Source organism: Phascolarctos cinereus, unplaced genomic scaffold, assembly GCF_003287225.1.
Source record: "Phascolarctos cinereus isolate Bilbo 61053 unplaced genomic scaffold, phaCin_HiC Scaffold_4;HRSCAF=312, whole genome shotgun sequence".
NCBI classification, from domain to species: Eukaryota; Metazoa; Chordata; class Mammalia; order Diprotodontia; family Phascolarctidae; genus Phascolarctos; species Phascolarctos cinereus.
Genome location: NW_027555847.1, coordinates 670,115,707 through 670,133,729, shown reverse-complemented (window position 1 = coordinate 670,133,729; position 18,023 = coordinate 670,115,707). Strand labels below are relative to the sequence as shown.

At 39.1% G+C, this 18,023-nt stretch overlaps 2 protein-coding genes across 2 annotated transcripts; both read right to left on the bottom strand.

The window, feature by feature from the left end:
- Positions 1-1,822: 1,822 nt before the first annotated feature.
- LOC110196261 (olfactory receptor 1f45-like) lies at positions 1,823-2,764 on the bottom strand. The gene is given in 1 exon segment (XM_020969439.1): positions 1,823-2,764. A coding segment is annotated over 1 exon segment (942 nt).
- Positions 2,765-11,577: 8,813 nt separating this feature from the next.
- Positions 11,578-12,517, bottom strand: LOC110196236 (olfactory receptor 1f45-like). Its single transcript, XM_078151962.1, is given in 3 exon segments — positions 11,578-11,621; positions 11,624-12,226; positions 12,229-12,517. Coding segments are annotated over 3 exon segments (936 nt in total).
- Between the last annotated feature and the right edge of the window lie 5,506 nt (positions 12,518-18,023).

Below are 18,023 nucleotides of genomic sequence, written 5' to 3'. Positions count from 1 at the left end.
AGGCAGAGAAAACTTTGGAAAATGTGCCGAAAGAGAAGGGGTAGAGCTATTTCCACAAATCTTCCTCTATAGACTACAGAGAAGCTCCTTATCAAGATTCTGTGTCCCCCTGCCTCACAATCATCAATCAGGTTTGAGACAACCCACCCACTGGGCACCGATGAGGAGCTGCCTGTGTCATCCCAGCAAAGTACATATTGTTCAGGAAGGAGACATGGTGTATATCCACTTCAGTGAGTGGGGCCTAATTCAACAAACCATGGGCTCCTCATGGGCTCATTCCTATTACACATAGAGTAGGAAATTGTGGACTGGGGGCAAGTCCCTTGCCCAACTCTGAATTACTCTCACCATTTGCTTCTTCCTCTACTACTCATGTGCTGCTGAACGTTACTGGAGGTAGCTACCACCCTACTACAGTCCAGCCATAACAATATGTTGGACTGTTATGATAACCACCATCATTTGGCTTTCTGACTCACTTTCTTCCCCCTCCAATCTATTGTCCACATGCCCGCTGAAGTGATAATCTCAAAACCCAGGTCTTGCCATATGGCTCTTTTGTTCAATAATTCTAATGGCTTCCTATTTCTTTTAGAATAAAATACATACTCCTCCACTTGGCTTTTAAAATCCTTCACAACTTGACTCTTTCTAGTCTTATTGTACATGATTCCCTTTCAGTCACTCTTTTTGCCATTTCTCACATATCACTCCCTACCTTCCATCTCTGTCACTTTACATAGAATGTCCCTCATTCTTCAAATGCACCAGCATACTCTCTAGTATGGGTGAGTCAATTCACAGCTCCACCAATGAGCTATTTGTCTATCTTTCTTTCCATAACACCTCCAACACTGACTATTCACATATTTGTTATCATTTTCGATTTGCTAGGTGTGAGATGCAGCTTCAGATTTGCACTGATTTTCATATCATTTCCTGTTTGTGACGTAAAGCAATCTTTGATACGGCTGATTATAATTTGCAGTGTTTTTTTTTTTTTTACTTTTAAGAGCTGTTTGTTTAGAGATTCCCTCATTGATGGGGACCTGCTTTGTTTTCAAGTGACCTCCTTAAGGTATTTGCCCAGCTTTGGAAACTATGGGCCAAAGACACTTTAGTTACATCATTTGCATGATTTTGAATTGCTCTCTGGAATGCTTAAACTAATTTTTAGCTTCACTGGTAAGTCATGAGTGTTCCTTTATTTCCACAGTTATTTAAAAAAAATTAAAAAAATTATTTTCCTTGAGATTTTGGACCTTTTATATCTCTAAATGAACTTTGTTATTATTTGGTCTAGCTCTAGCTGCTAGGTGGTGCATTGGATAGAGTCACAGGCCTGGAGTCAGGAAGACCTGAGTTCAAATGTGACTTCAGACATTTATAAGTAGTGTGACCCTGGGCAAGTCACTTAACTTTTATTTACCTTAAACCATTGGAGAAGGAAATGGCAAACCACTCCATTATCTTTGCCAAGAAAAGCCCAAAGTGGGTCACAAAGGGTCAGGCATGATTGAAACAACTGAACACCAACACAATGTACCACCTGAGTAGTTAGTTCTTTTATTTTATAAATGAGGAAACTTAAGACCAGGTTATGGGTATAAGGTGAATTTGAGTGATTGACATATACATTGACATACCAGGAAATGGTAGAAGAACTAGAGCCATGCATTCTGACAGCTGGTTCCATGCTCTATCCATCACATTGCACTGCCTCTTGGGCAGGTTAGAGGTGAACAGTTTGAATCTTACAATAAAGAAGACTCATTGAGAACCTTTGCAGTGTGAGAAAGTCCAGAAGGATGTCTCATAGTCACAAAGAGAGCCCTGGTTTCCTGGTGAGGAGCATCCTCAGGGCTCCTTTAATGTCCTTGTTCTTTAGGCTGTAGATGAAAGGGTTCAGCATGGGGGTGACCATTGTGTACATCACAGCTGATGCTGTGTCCTGTTGGGCTGTGTGGCTGGATGTTGGATTTAAGTACACTCCAATGATTGTCCCATTCAAGAGATAGATCGCAATGAGGTGGGAGCCACAGGTGGAGAAAACTTTCCATTTCCCTTGAGCTGACAGGATCCTCAGCATGGCCACAAAAATGTGAATGTAGGAGATCAGAATGCCACTGAATGGAATTATAGCTATCAGTCCTCCCATTGTGTAGATCATCCAGTCATTGACGAAGGTGTCTGAGCAGGCCAATCTTATCACCACATTGAGGTCACAGAAAAAAAGAGGGATTTCAGTGTGGCCACAAAATGACAGTTGGGTCAGCAGAATATTATGTGTCAGGGAATTAGCACAACCCCCAAACAGGCACATTGCTACCAGAAGGACACAGACCCTTGGGGTCATGACTGTGGTGTAGTGTAATGGGTCACAGATAGCAATCTAGCGGTCATAGGCCATGGAGGCAAGAAGGATGCTATCTAATCCTGCAAACCAGCTGAAGAAGAACACTTGTGCCAGGCGGCTGATGTAAAGAATTGCTTTGTTCCCAGATACATAATTAACCAGCGTCTTGGGGATGGTGGTGGAGGTGAAGCAGATATCCACCAGGGACAAGTTGGTAAAGAAGAAATACATGGGGGTGTGCAGACATGAGTCAGTCTTAATGGCCAGAATGATGAGCAAATTCTCTAGCCCTGTGATCAGATACATAAGCAGGAACACAAGGAACATGAGCCTCTTCTGCTCTGGTTGGTCTGAAAGGCCCAGGAGGATGAATTCAGAGACTCTTGACTGATTTTTCCATTTCATGGGGCTGTTGGGAAACACATGTAGAAAGAATGAAATTAAACAGCTCATTCAAAGTTGATGGGAGTTTTTTTTTTTCATTAAAATCTGTGAACATCAAGTTAAAAGACATATAGGATTGTGGAAAAATCTTTGTACCGAAGAAAATATCAAAGCTGATAGACTATGATGTAAAATATACAGAGAATCAAGAAAAGATGCCCCTTACAAAGGAAATTTAGCAATTGATATGTGGCAAAAGGATAAACAAACATATTTCAGAGGAAGTGCAAATTATAAATAACCACATGAAATCATGCTCTAAATCACTGATAATAGAAATGTGAATGAAAAGAATTCCTAGTTTTCCTTTCACACTCTGAATATTGGCAGAGAAGACAAAAGATAAGAATGCTCCATATTGGAAGTTCTATGGGAAGATAGGCATGATTATGTCCTTTTGGCAGAGCTATGAAGTGACTCAAATATATTCATTTTCATTTGGGAATTGTTCAAGATATTTGACAAACTGTTCACATACTTTATCTCAGACATTCCAGTACCAGGCATATATCCCAAGAAAGGCAATGGCAACAATAAAAGTCTAGTAGATACTAAAAAATTCTTAACACCATCCTTTGAGATAGCAAATACTTGGAAACAAAGTAGATAAATGACTATTGATCCTGGAAGTTTTTTAAAAATTATTTTTGTCTTGCTCTATGAAGTATCCTCTTAATATTTTCTTTTAATTTTCTGAATAAGAAAATTAAAGATCAGGAATCATATGGCTAGGAAGTAGTAGTTGAAGAATTAGAACAAGGCATCCTGACAATTGATTCTATGCTCTATCACATCAGACTACTTTGTGTGTAGGTCAAGAGGGGAATAGAATGCATTTCAAACTAGAGAAAAGTCATTGGAAAAAATAGGAAGCTAATGGAATTCATTGACCACAAAGATGTCATAATCAGACCTACATTTTACCCAAAAAATTACTTTAGATTCTAGATAAGAATAATAGATGAGTCATAAGTCTAGGTTTATAATTGGTTGATTTTATTTTTATTTGTTAAAATCCAGGGTTCAATCTGGAAAAGTGGGGTGAAAATGACTCTAGTGGTTATGGAATGTGTGTCTAATTTTTATGAACCAGTCAATTTGAGTCGAGAGAGCCTCCTCACCAGATTGCACACAGGATGTTGTTTTTTAATCACAGCACCACTCAACGAAGTTGTAGAGGGACTATAATCTACATTAGTGGAGGGAGCATTATATATATGAGATGATTGGACCTTAAAGTACTGTAGTAACCAGAGGATTTTAAGGTTCAGTCAGTCATCTCTATCATTTTGACCTCAAAATTATATTTTTGTGAGGATGGGGTCATTTGCTTGGTTTCATAATAGGTATTTTATCCATAGAGCCATGTTACACTGTAATCCTTTGTATTGGATGAGAAGATCTGGATGTGGAGACAATAACAGCCATTGGCATGAGGCACAGATAGAAAGACTCCACCGTGTCCTTTGTACAACACTTGATAACATTATTATGTTATTATTTTAAATAGATTTATAAAATTGACAAGCAAGCCAGAGAGCACCAAGGTTCATGTTTACTCAACTGTATCTATATTGAAAGAGATCCATGTAATTTGAGATTATAAGATTGTAGTAGCAATAGTCACTCTTGTGTTTCTTTCCTTTGAAAGCAGAAACTTTGACTTGGAAGTGACCAGAGCTCTTGAATGATAGAAATACCAAATAGTGTGCCAACCTCTGACTAATGAGAAATACATTGGTATATACACCAATGCTATCACTGTGGAAGCTTTGGGATCTTGGGACTTAGAGGCAATGGATATTATTTTTGAGACTAAAAATCAGATTGAGCTACTTCAACCTTATGAGAATGTTAATGGTGTGGGACATTATTAAATGGTATGGGGATATAGACATAGAGAATGTCACAGAAGTGAGAAAGCAGAGGACTTGAACACATATGGAGAAGTATTCATGCATGTGTAGTATAGTTGAAAAGTGATTTTCTGTTTTTCTATAAAGATTTTTGTAGATAGTGTTTTATTGCCTTGCATTTTGTTGTTACTCTATGAGCTACTATTAGAGGTAGTCAGAAATATAGGCTAGGAAGAATAAGAGTGGTAAGGAATCAATAATTCACAGGAGAGAATATCCTAAAAAGGAGCCCACACTCAAGACCATGGCCTCAGAGGACTATAAAAATGCACAAAGTGTAAGTGAGTAGCAAGATGAATCCTTGTAATAGGATGCACATTTTAAATTGTATTACTGGGACTTGATGGGGAGAGACCCATGGCTAAAATGACTTCTAATCTCTAGGCTCCCATCTATAACTGCCAACTGGACATCTTGAACTGGATATCCTCTTTTTTGTTTAATTGTTTCAGTGTTTCAGACCCTTCCTGACCCCATTAGGGGTTTTCTTGTCAGAGATACTGGAGCGGTTTGCCATTTCCTTCTCCAGCTTATTTTACAGATGAGGAAATTGGGGCAAACAGGGATAAGTGAATTCTCAGGGTCCCACAGCTAGTATGTCAGAGGCTAGATATCTTAAACTCAACATGTCCAATACTGAACTCATATTTTCTTCCCTTTGCCCAAACTCCCTTTTCTTCTAAACTTCTTTATTACTGTCGAAGCCACCACGATCCTCCCAGTCACCATTCCTCACTCTCTCTCATCCCACCCCAACCTATATAAAATCTTTTTGCCAAGTCTGGTCAATTTTAAGAGTTTTAGTGTTCTCTTACATATTTCCTCCTCCAGGTGACACTGCCCTCATCCTGGTTCAGGCCCTCATCCCCTCATGCCTGGATAATTGCAAGAAGCTGCTGGTTGGTCTACCTGCCACAAGTCTCTCCTCACTCTAGTTCATTATCCACTCGGCTGTGCCAGACTGACCATGCTATCTCTAAGTTAAAGTCACAACCTAAGCTAAAACAATAGGTTAAGTTCCATGTCCATGTCCATGCTGGTTGGAGACCAAATAACAGGCTATTTTTAGCCATATGTAGCTCTGAAATTCTATGTTCTAAGTTCCTGTTGAGCCTGAACATTTTATATTCTGAGGTCTTCTCTGGCCCTATTCATATTTTAAGTCCTTTCTGTCTTTGAAATCCTATGCTCTATGTCCCATAGTCTGTCCAGTTCTGATATTCTGCATTCTCAAATCCCTTTTAGTAATAAGTTTCTCAGATTCTCTGAGACACATTCATAATCTTACTTTGTTTGAGACTGACCTCCAAATGAACAGAAAGTGCCCTCTGCCTAGGCACTCACTTGGGTGTTTAGCCTGGATCTTCTCTTCTGTTCTTGAGGGATCAAGCCTTCTCTGGGCCTCTGCTAACAGATAAGAGTTTCAAAGAGGTAACTAGCCTAAGCTGTGGACTCTTAGCTGTGGGCAACCAAGTCTAGAATCCATATGGCTAGATTCCCAGACAGCTGTTCATTTTCATGACAATAAAGCATTCTCTCTTTCCTTTCATGATATTCATCTTCCTCTGGTGGATGGAGAGAGGAGCAAATTGAATTTTGCATTTTAGAAAATAGCTCCTTCTTATAGAAAGGTAATTGTGATAGCAAAACACAAATGATTCAACCTTCCATTGGAGTATTTCCTAGCCTATCTGCTCTTCTTGACAAACATGAGTCTCTACATCCCACCACTGTGCCTTTGCCCTGCCTGTGTCCCATGCTTTGAATGTTCTCCTTTCTTACCTCTGCCTATTGGAATTACTGGTTTCTTTTCAAATTTAGCCTGAGAGCTTTTTGTGTGAAGCCTCTCCTGTTATATCAAGAAGCCAGCTCATCTGGTTGTCCCTTTCCTCCTCCAAACCACTTTTCACTTATTTGGATTTATTCTGTAAATGCATACATATGTAATGTCATCTCCACAGTTAGAAGAAAAGTTCCTTGAGGTCAGAGACTATTGCACTTTTGCCTTGGATCCCCAGCAATTTCTACATTGCCTGTCACATAATAGCTGCTTAATAAACATTGATTGATAGATTGATTTTGAGTCCCTCCCACTTCTAAATTTGGTTTCTAAAAAAGGCTTCTTTTCCTCATACATTTAACATTTTCTTTTCTAAGTTCTAATGTTCCTTCCAACATTAATATTCTATGCACTATGTGTTAGAGTCATCTCAGACTTTTCCATTGTATTTCCCACATTCTAAAGTCCCTCCCAATTTGGACATTTTACATTCAAAGAAACTTTTCAGTCAGTCGGTCACTCAATGAGCATTTATTACTATGTGCCAGGCACTGTGCTAAGCACTGAAGATATAGAGGCAAAAAGCAATCTCTGCTTTCATGGAGCTTGCACTCTAATGGGAGAGGTAACATGCAAACAGCAATGTGCAAACCAGATATATGCAGGATAAATTTGGGGTAGCCTCCTCAGAAAGGCACTAAGACTACAGAGGACAGCAAAAGGTTTCTTCTGGAAGATAGGACTTTAGCTGAGCCTTGAAGGGAGCTATGGAAGCTAGGAAGTGGAGATGAGATTGGAGAGCGTTCCAGGCATGGGGGCTAGCCAGTGAAAATGCTTATATTCAGAGGATAGAGGGTTTTATGTGAGGAAAAACAGGGGGGTCAGGGTCACTAGATTTCAGAGTATCTGGAGAGGAGTAAGAGGTAGGAAGCTGGGAAAGGTAGAAAGGGTTCAAATTATAAAGGGTTTTAAAAGCCAAGCAGTAGATTTTATATTTGATCTCAAAGCCAATTGAGAAACACTTGAATAGAGGAGTGATGTAAGAAGATCAATTTGACAACTGAGTGGAGGATGAACTGAGGATGAACTGGATGAAGTGAGGAGAGAGACTTTAAACAGGGAAACTAACCAGCATTCTATTTTCAGCCCTATGCAGCTCTAACATTCTATGTTCTAAGTTCCCTTTGAGCTTAAATATGTTATATTCTAAAATCTCCTCTAGCCCCATTCATAATTTAACTCCTTTCTTTGAAATCCAACATCTTATGTTCTAACAGCCTTTCCAGTTCTGACACTCTGCCTTCCCAAGTCTCTTTTACCAATGTTTCTGAGATTCTTTGATACACATTCACAACATTACTTCGTGTGAGACTGGCTTCAAATGAACAGAAAGTGCCCTCTGCCTATGCACTTACTTGGGTGTTTGGCCTGGATCTTTGCTTCTGTTCTTGAAGGACCAAGCCATTGCCTTCCCTGGGCCACTACTGACAGATAAGTTTCAAATAGGTAACTAGCCCAAGTTGTAGGGTCTTCTAGGAGCAAGAGGGCTTGAGGCTTTGACTGAAGTGATGTGCATGAGAGCAGGAGTCTATTCTGTTCCCTAGAAATGATGTGTGGAGACCACTATAAGTACTTTACAGGGAGTCCCTGGACCCAGGGCTCCAACTCCCTGAGCCTCTCATTAGAGACAAACACTAGGTAATTGTCTGTCCTCCACTCTACTTTGGGCTCTGCTTCCTTTGGTGAAGAAACTGACCTAAGTTTTAAAATTTATTTTCACCACACTGTTCTTCCAGCATCATTGAGAGCTCCTTGTGTTTCTAGTTCTCCTCCAGGAAAGGGATTTTAGAACTTGGAGCACAGAAAATTGCAAGTGATACAGGCCTTAGCACAGAGAGCATAAGACATCATTGGTGGGAAGGACCTTAAGACATAAAATGTATGTAACTTCCATGTTGGAGTCTCATTTGGGGCACAGAATCACGTGATCACAGATCTGGAACTGGGAGGGACCTCAGAGACCGTCTATTTAGTCCAAATTACTCATTTCAGAATTGAAGAAACTGACTTTTAGGTTAAGTGATGTGCCTGAGGTCAAACAGATGTACCCTAGAAAGAGCCTTTTAAACCATGCTATCCAATTTCAGGATCAGTGACCTTTGCCCTGAATCTCACTGTCTCCGTAAGTCCTGTGCAAGGACCACTAAGAGCCTGGTTGCACTTCGGTCTTTTTACTTTTGCAATTCATTCCTCTCACCCAGATAAACTGGGAGTTTCACTATTTGACAACACTCTGACTCAAGTGTAGTGAACCAACTTCCCTTCTCAGGGCACAGATTCACAGAGCTGAAAATGCAGGATGATATGATCGTAGATTTAGTGTTGAAAGGAGTGTTAGTGATCATTTTACAATTGAGGAAACTAAGTCCTAGAGAAGTTAAAGGAATTTCCTAGGGTCACATAGTTCACAAGTATAACAGTTAGGTTTCAAGCCCTACTCCTCTGAGTCTAAATCCTGGGTACTTAGAACTCATATCAGAGTTTGTAAAATATAAAAGTATCAGTAATTAGTAACTTTCTCTCAGAGGCCTGTCTAATCTCATTTACCTATAGAATACTTTTCCACATTGGTGCTCTCCTTCACGGCTTCTTTCTCTCTCTGCGCAGCATTGATTTCTAATATTTCTATTTTGATTATTGTAGTATTCCTAATTTCCCAGAAGGTGGTGAGAGTTCTCTTTCTCAGGGGACCAACTATTTGTAACCAAAATTAGCACAACTCAAAACCGAAAATGTAGCTCCTTTTTCTTTTTCTTTTTCTTTCTTTCTTTCTTTCTTTCTTTCTTTCTTTCTTTCTTTCTTTCTTTCTTTCTTTCTTTTCTTTCTTTCTTTCTTTCTTTCTTTCTTTCTTTCTTCTTCTTTCTTTCTTTCTTTCTTCTTTCTTTCTTTCTTTCTTTCTTTCTTTCTTCCTTCCTTCTTTCTTTCTTCTTCTTTCTTTCTTTCTTTCTTTCTTTCTTTCTTTCTTCTTTCTTTCTTTCTTTCTTTCTCTTCCTTCCTTCCTTCCTTCCTTCCTTCCTTCCTTCCTTCCTTCCTTCCTTCCTTCCTTTTTTCTCCTCATTGATTTTATTTCTTTTCATTAATAAGCATTTGCTTTTTTCATACTCTCTAAAAACTCCACAAAACACTATTGCCTCATATACAAAAACAAGTATACATAATCAAGTATAACAAATTCCCGTGTCCCAAAACACATGTCTCATTTTGCATTTTGAGTACATTTTTTTTTTGACAGGAAGTGAGTAGGTAGCCTGGTTCATCATTTGTCTTCTGGAATCATTGTTAGTCATTGTGATGGTAGAGATCTTAACCATTTCAAAGCTGTTTTTCTTTATGATATTGCCATTATTATCTGAAGTGGTTTCCTAGATTTTCTCACTTTGTTTTGCATTAATTCATTTTAGGATGCTGTCTAATCCTGTGAAACAACTAAAGAACACTACTGTCAGGTACCTGGTATAAGAAGTTGTTTTGCTCCCAGATATACAATAAAATAGCATCTTAAGGATGGTGGTGGATGTGAAGCAGATATTGACCAGGGACAAGCTTATGAGGAAGAAGTAGGTGAGCATGTGAAGGAGGGAGTTAGTCCTAATTGCTAGTACGATGAGCAGGTTCCCCAGCCCTGTCATCAGGCACATAAGTGGAAAGAAGAACATGAGCCTTTTCTGCTCTGGCTGGTGTGAAAGGCTCAAGAGGATGAACTTGGAGGCTACTGACTGATCTCCTCTTCCAATAGATCTGTTAAAAAGCACATGTGGAAAGGAGATGAGACAAGAATTTAAGAGAGTCTGTTCATATGGGTGAGGGAGAGGCTGGAAAAAGAGAGAATTTGGAACTGAAAATAAAAAAATGAATTTTATAAATGAATAAAACTAAACACACACACACACACACACACACACACACACACACACACACAAAGAGAATTTTCCCCTACTCATATGCATGGTAGTGGGGCTTATCTTCAAGTGCAATATAAGTGGATAGCCCAGTATTCTAATTTTGGACCATCTTTTTTTTTTGTTTGTTTAGGCAATGGGGTTAAGTGACTTGCCCAGGGTCACACAGCTAGTAAGGGTCAAGTGTTTGGTCTGAGGCTGTATTTGAACTCAGATTCTCCTGACTTCAAGGCCAGTGCTCTATCCACTGCACCACCTAGCTGCCCCAATCTTGGACCATCTTGATGATGATGGCCCTATGCCAAGAAACAGGGTAACCTTGGACCTTCCTGACAGAGATGGCCTTATGCTAAGAAACAGGGTAGGAGATATTTTGTATATTAGGTTAAAAAGTCAGGAAAGGCCAAGGTGTGGTGGTTACAGTAGCCGGTAAATTAATACAGGGAATTAAAACTACATCACAAACCAAAGTTACAAGATGGATCCCAGGTTAAAAAATAGAGCCCAAGAAATATTAAAAAAATCACCAGCCATTCATATTTCTACTAGATAAATCTGCCCCTGCAGACTTCTTACTTGGAACTTCCTTTTGCCTCTGTGGTCTCTTCTTCTAATTGGTGAAGTCCTCCTGGACTTGATTTTACAGACTTCAGCAGGATGTGGGACTTGCATGCTTCAAGCAAACAGTGTCAGGAAGTTCAAAATAAAGTCTGGGAGAGAGTTTTTCTTAGCACAATGACAGCAAGACTCCTGAGCAAGAAATTCCCTTATTTACACTTCAATGTCTCTTTTTTTTTTGGATGGGGTCTTCTCCCTATAGCTAGCATTTCTAGCACTATACTGAATAGTAATGGTGATAATGGACATCCTTGCTTTGTCCTTGATAAATGTCTAGCTTATCCCCATTAAAGATAAAACTTACTTTTGGTTTTAGATCAATAACAAAAGCTCCATTTATTCCTATACTTTCTAGTGTTTTTCTGCATCTATTAATGTATTGATTTAGTTTTTATTGTTTTTGTCATTAATATGATTAATATAGATTTGATAGTTTTCCTAATATCGAACTATTCCTGCATTCCTGGCATAAATCAAGCCTGGTTATAGAGGATGTCTCAGTCATAAAGACAGCCCCGGTTTTCTGTTGAGAAGCATCCTCAGGCTCCTTTCATGTTCTTGTTCCTTAGGCTGTAGATGAAAGGGTTCAGCATAGGAGTGACCACAGTGTACATCGCGGCTGCTGCTGTGTCCTGTTGGGCTGTGTGGGTGGTTGTGGGGCTGAAGTACACTCCAATGAGTGTTCCATAGAACAGAGAGACCACAGTGATGTGGGAGCTACAGGTGGAGAAAGCTTTCCACTTCCCCACAGTAGATGGGATCCTCAGAACAGTCATAAAAATTTGGGTGTAGGAGATAAGAATGCCAATGAAGGGGATGATAATTGTTAATGCTCCCACTGTGTTGACCATCAGGTTATTGATGAAGGTGTCTGAGCAAGCCAACTTGAGCAGGGGACTGAGGTCACAAAAGAAATGGGGGATTTCACTGTGGCCACAGAATGAAAGATGGGTGAGTAGGACAGTGTGTATCAGAGCAATAGCATAGGCCCAAAACCAGGACACTACTATCAGAAAGGCACAGACTTTTGGGGTCATGATCATGGAATAATGTAGAGGGGCACAGATAGCCACATAGCGGTCATAGGCCATGGCAGTGAGAAGGATACTATCTACCCCTGCAAACCAAATGAAAAAGAATACTTGTGTTTGCACCCAGCATAAGGAATTGCTTTGTTTCCAGATACATGATTTGCCAACATCTTGGGGATGGTAGTAGAGGTGAAGCAGATATCAACTAGGGACAAGTTGCTAAGGAAGAGGTACATGGGAGTGTGGAGGCATGGACTGATCCTAATGGCCAGAATGATGAGCAGATTCCCTAGACCTGTGATCAGGTACATAAGAAGAAACAAGAAGAACAGGAATGTCTGCTGTTCAGGCTGGTCTGAAAGTCCCAGGAGGATGAACTCAGAGACTCCAGACTGATTTCTTTCTCCCATGGTTCTGTTGGGAAATACACATGGAATAGAGATGAAACAAGAATTTAAAGATTCATCAGATTAATGGTCTCATGGATGAGGTCAGTTTTAATATATTGTTTAAAACCATGTATTAAATTAATGTTGCATTTCAATGCACTGTATCTATTTAATATATACAAGACATGAACTGACCCTTACCTCTTTTGTCCCAATAGACTACAAGCTCCCAGAGGTCAGGGACTATTTAATTTTTGTCTTTGTATCCTCACAGCCTAGTACAGTGCCTGGAACATAAAAAAGGAGTTTAATAAATGCTTTTTATTGGATTGATTGATCCCTGACAGTGAATCTGCATTTAGCTCAGTTGAGTTTAAAGAATTCATGGGCAGGAATAGTGTTGGATTTGGAGACAGAGGACCTAGTTTTGAATCTGGATTCATCACTGCATCCCTATGTGAACTTGGTCAAGTCACTTATCCCATCTGGTCCTCATTTTGTTGATCTGTAAAACAAGAAGGTTGAACTGAATGACTTCTACACTCTCTTCAAGCACCAAATCTATGACCTTACGGGCTCTTGCCATATTCCTTTGTCACCTCAAGCTAACAGTCAATCCCAGTGGCTAATAACTGAGGCAAGACTCCTCCCTATAAAATCCTTTGCTTCGAAGCTTACACCAATTGCTTTTAGTTCTGTCTTCTAGGACAAAGTAGAATAAGCCTGAACTCTTTTCCTTGTGACAAGCCTTCAAAAAATAGAACTCAGTTATCATGTTCTTCATTGGTCTCTTTTTTCTTTGGTCTACACATTCCCAGTTTTTTCTTTCCATCTTTGTGTGGTGGGAGCAATATTCTAACCACTGCCTCCATCAAGTTAGTCTAGTTTTTCCTTAAAAGGTATACAAAGCATCCTTGAAACTTCATTGGTTCAGGAGATTAAAGACTAAGGCTATGGACATTGCTTTCTGGTCCCCTGAATACAAAAAAAAGTCATGAAGAGCTCTAAGTGTTCACTAATTTTTGGTTGGTGGACAACTAAGGGCACCTCAGACCAGGGAGCTTAGCTTAGCTGAATCAACTTGGGGTGTCCTCCATGCTTATTCTTGTTAAATATCTTTCAAATGCTATGACTAATTAAATCTTCTTTTCTTAATTGTTGATTGTCCTACAATGCATTTCATTTTGTTCTATTACCAAATATCAATTAGCAGGCACTATCTTGAGTCACCTTGTATGGCCAGATTTCTAGCTTTCTCACCATTCTTGTGATCTTCCTCTGGATGTGCTCAAATGTGATAATGCCCTCTTTACTTCCACTGATTTTTGTGAGTATAAATGATATCAATAGAAGAAACTCAGTAAGCATTGCTATGGGTTAAGAAGTCCTTGGCAAGGAAGTTGTGACTGTAGTGGCACAGATGGTACAGTAGGTGAGGCAATGGATAGATCCCAGGACTTGGAATCAGGAAGAATTCAGTTAGAATCCTGCCTCAGACACTTCTAGTTGTATGGTCCAGGGCAAGTCACTTATTCTCTTCTATTCTTCAGTTTCTCATCTGTAACATGGGTTGTTGTGAGGATCAAATTAGTTAACATATGTAGGACACTTCATAAACCTTAAAGTGCAATATAAATCTTCTTCTTCTTTTCTTTCTTCTTCCTTCTTCTTATTCTTGTCCCCTTTCTTATTCTCCTTTCCCTTCTCCCTCCTCCTCCTCCTCCTCCTCCTTCTTCTGACTTCATGACCCCTTTTGGAATTTTCTTGGCTAAGATACTGGAGTGGTTTGCTATTTTCTTTTTCAGCTCATTTTATAGATGAGGAAACTGAGGCAAATAGGGTTAAATGACTTGCCCAGAGTCACACAGCTATTAAGTATCTGAAGCTAAATTTGAACTCAAGAAGAGGAGTCTTCCTGATTCCAGGCTTGTAACTCTGTCCATGCACTGTGTCACCTAGCTGCCTTCCAAGAGTTTTTATATTCAGCAAATAATAGTTAATGTCCCTATTTCTTTGTCTGTTTATTCAAGGTGAGTCAGTAGAGAAGAAGGAGGCATTAGGTTGTGAACACTGGGTTAAGAAGATAGTTTCCTTAAATGAGATTTAGATTTCAAGACCAAGGCTATTATATATATATATATACATGCATGTATAATGAGTATATATATATATATACACACATATATATGTATATGTATAATGTGAGTATACACACAGAGACACACACATATAGAATATATATTTCTATTATATTAATTTTAAGCTTTATTAAGCTTTAAAAAGTACCAAAACTTTTAGGATACTCTGTACTTTGACAGCTTTCCAAGTTCCAACAGTTTATGTTTCTATGTGCTGTGATCCTTCTCAACTCTACCATTTTGTATTCTAGAGTCCCTCTTAGCTCTGATGTTCTATGTTCCATGCTTTAACAGGCAGCTAAGTGGCACAGTAGATAGAATTATGGACCTGGAGTCAAGAAGTTCTATTAGTTGTGTGACCTCGGATATCACTTAGCTTCAGGTTGCCTTAGTTTCCACAACTATAAAATGGAGATAATGATAGCACCTACTTTCCAGGGTTGTTGTGAGGATTAAAGGAGACAAATATTTGTAAAGCACTTATCACAGAGACTGGTACATTGTACCAGTCTTTCCTTCCATCCACCCTTCCTTCCTTCTTTCCTTTCTTCCTTCTTTTCTTCCTTCCATCCATCCTTCCTTTCTTCCTTCCTTCTTGCACTGAAACTCTAGGTTTCTATGTTCTGGGGTTTCTTCCAGTTGTTATATTCAAGGTTTTTTCGTGTAAGGGCCCTCCTAGCTCCAACATTCTGTGCTTGATGATTTAAGGTCCCTCTGAGCTCTGATACTTTAGGTTCTATGTTCTGAGGTCTGTGTTCTATGTTCCACGGGCTCTTCCACCTCAAACATTTTATGTGGTATATACTTGGATCCCTTTCAGTTCTTTTAAGCTTGAACATTCTATGTTACATGTTCCAAGAACCCTTAAAGCTCTGACATTCAACATTCTAAAAGTCCCTTTTAGCACTTAATTTCTATTATTTTATGAAACTAATCTACAACATTATTTTGTGTAAGGTTTCCCCTTTGAAATGAAGAGAAAGTGTCCTCTACAGATTCACTCACTTGGGCATTTGTTTAGTTTGGGTCTTCTGTTTTTTTTCTTGAGGGAGTCAGCTCCATTGCCTTTCCTGGTTCCCTTCTCACAGCTGAGATTTTCAGACAGGAAATCAGCCCAAGTTGTCAGTACTTCCAGAAGAAAGAAGCTTTGAGGCTTTGGCTGAAGTGGCATACATGAGAGTAGGAGCCAGCTGTCTCTTAGGAGGGAAGTGTGTAGATAATTGTAGGTCCTTTTACAGGGATTCCCTGGACCCAGGTCCTAATTCCCTTAGCATGTTGTTAGAGACAAACATGAAGTAATTGTCCATTTTTCCACTCTAGGCCCTTAGGGCTCAACTTGTTTTGGGAAGAATTTGGCCTAAGTTCAAATCATTTTCACAATACTTCTCTCAGGAATGGTGAGAATTTCCTAGTTGCTGTGTTTTCCTTCAAAAAAGTAACCTTACAGCATGGAACTAGAAGGGGCCTTAGAGTATAGGATGTCAGAGCTGGGAGAGTTCTTGAAATATACAATATAGAATACTCATATTGAAAGGGGCCTTAGAACATTGCATCAGAAGCTCTCTGAGATGAGTGGCATAGTTACAGTTTGGGACCTTTTTATTTCTTTGATTCATTGCTGGGGGCAGATCAGCAGTATCTGACATTGACCTACTTCACAAGCACATGGATTCACAAGGCTCAAAACACAAGTTCATAGTATCACATATTTGGAGTTGGAAAGGACTTTTGCAGTCATTTAGTCTCAACTCCTCATTTTGCAGATTGGGAAACTGTCAAAGGTCATATTAACTAATAACTTGTAGAGGCAGGATTTGAAACTATATTCTTTGACCCCAAATCTAATGCTTTTGGAACTCATATTAGAAAGCAGAGAAAATAACAATGCCACCAGTGAGTATCCCTTTCCTGAGTCTTGTACAGTTTCTGTCATGGGGTAGGGAGACGTCTGAGGGTTTCTTTTTCATATTGCTGCTTCCCTTTCAGTATCTGTACAGCACGGATTTTCTTGCAATATGCACTTTTGGCAACTCTCAGGAGATGTGGCCAGTTAATATGGATTTTTTTTTTTGCTGCCTGTGGCCTATGATACTTCTAATTTATCAGAAGTTGCCAGTGGTTCTCTTTTCCAAAGTATCAGCTCTCTATCTTCAGAATCCCTGGAAGCCCTGGAGAACAGCTGAAGATTCAGATAGCGCTCAGGAATCTGTTTCTCAATTCTTTCTTCTGTAATCTCCCTTTGCACCTTTTCCCCAATTTATTATTTATTTATTTTTAATCATTTTTTTAAAACTTCAAGTTCTAAATTCTTTCTCTCTCCCCTGCCCTCCCCACCCATTGAGAAAGCAAGCAATATGGTATCAGTTTTACATGTGAGATCATAAAAAAACATATTTCCATATTAGCCATGTTGCAAAAAAGCAAGAAAAATAAAGTGAAAAAATTATGCTTCAGTTTGCACTGAGAGTTCATCAGTTCTCTCTCTGGAAGTGGATATAATTTTTTTTTCTTTTTTACCATGAGCCCTTTGGAATTGCAACAGATTATTGTGCTGATCAAAGTAGCTAAGTCTTTCACAGTTGATCATTGTTATAATATTACTGTTACTGTGTACAATGATCTCCTGGTTCTGCTTGCTTCTTCTGTATCAGTTCATATAAATCTTCCCAAATTTTTCTGAAACCAGCCTCCTTGTCATTTTTTATAGCACAATAGTATTCCACCACAACCATATGCCATAACTTGTTCATCCATTCCCCAATTAATGGGCATCCCCTTAATTTTCAATTCTTTGGCACCACAAAAAGAGCTGCTATGGATATTTTTGCACATTTAGATCCTTTTCCTTTTCCTTTGATCTCTTTGTAATTCAGACCTTGTAGTGATATTGCTGGGTCAAAGGGTATATATAATTTTATAACCCTTTGGGCACAATTCCAGATTCTTCTCCAGAATGATTGGACCAGTTTCCAAATCCACCAACAGTGCATTAGGGACTTAATTTTTCCACATTCCCTCTAGCAGCTGTCATTTTTCTTTTCTGTCATATTAGCCAATTTGATAGCTGTGAGGTGGTAGCCAGGAGTTGTTTTGATTTGCATTTCACTGATCAATAGCATTTAGAGCATTTTTATATGACTACAGATAGTTTTAATCTCTTCTTTTGAACACTGCTTGGCCATTGGTTGATTGGAGAATGGCTCCCATTTTTATTAACTTGACTCAGTTCCCTTCCTTATATATTTGAGAAATGAGATATCTTTAGAGAAACTTTCTGTGTAATCCCTCCCCCCTTAGCTTCCTGCTTGATTTCTAATTCTGGTTTCATTTGCTTTGTTTGAGCCTTTAATGGTCTGCCATCTGGTACATCTATATTTATTATTGATATC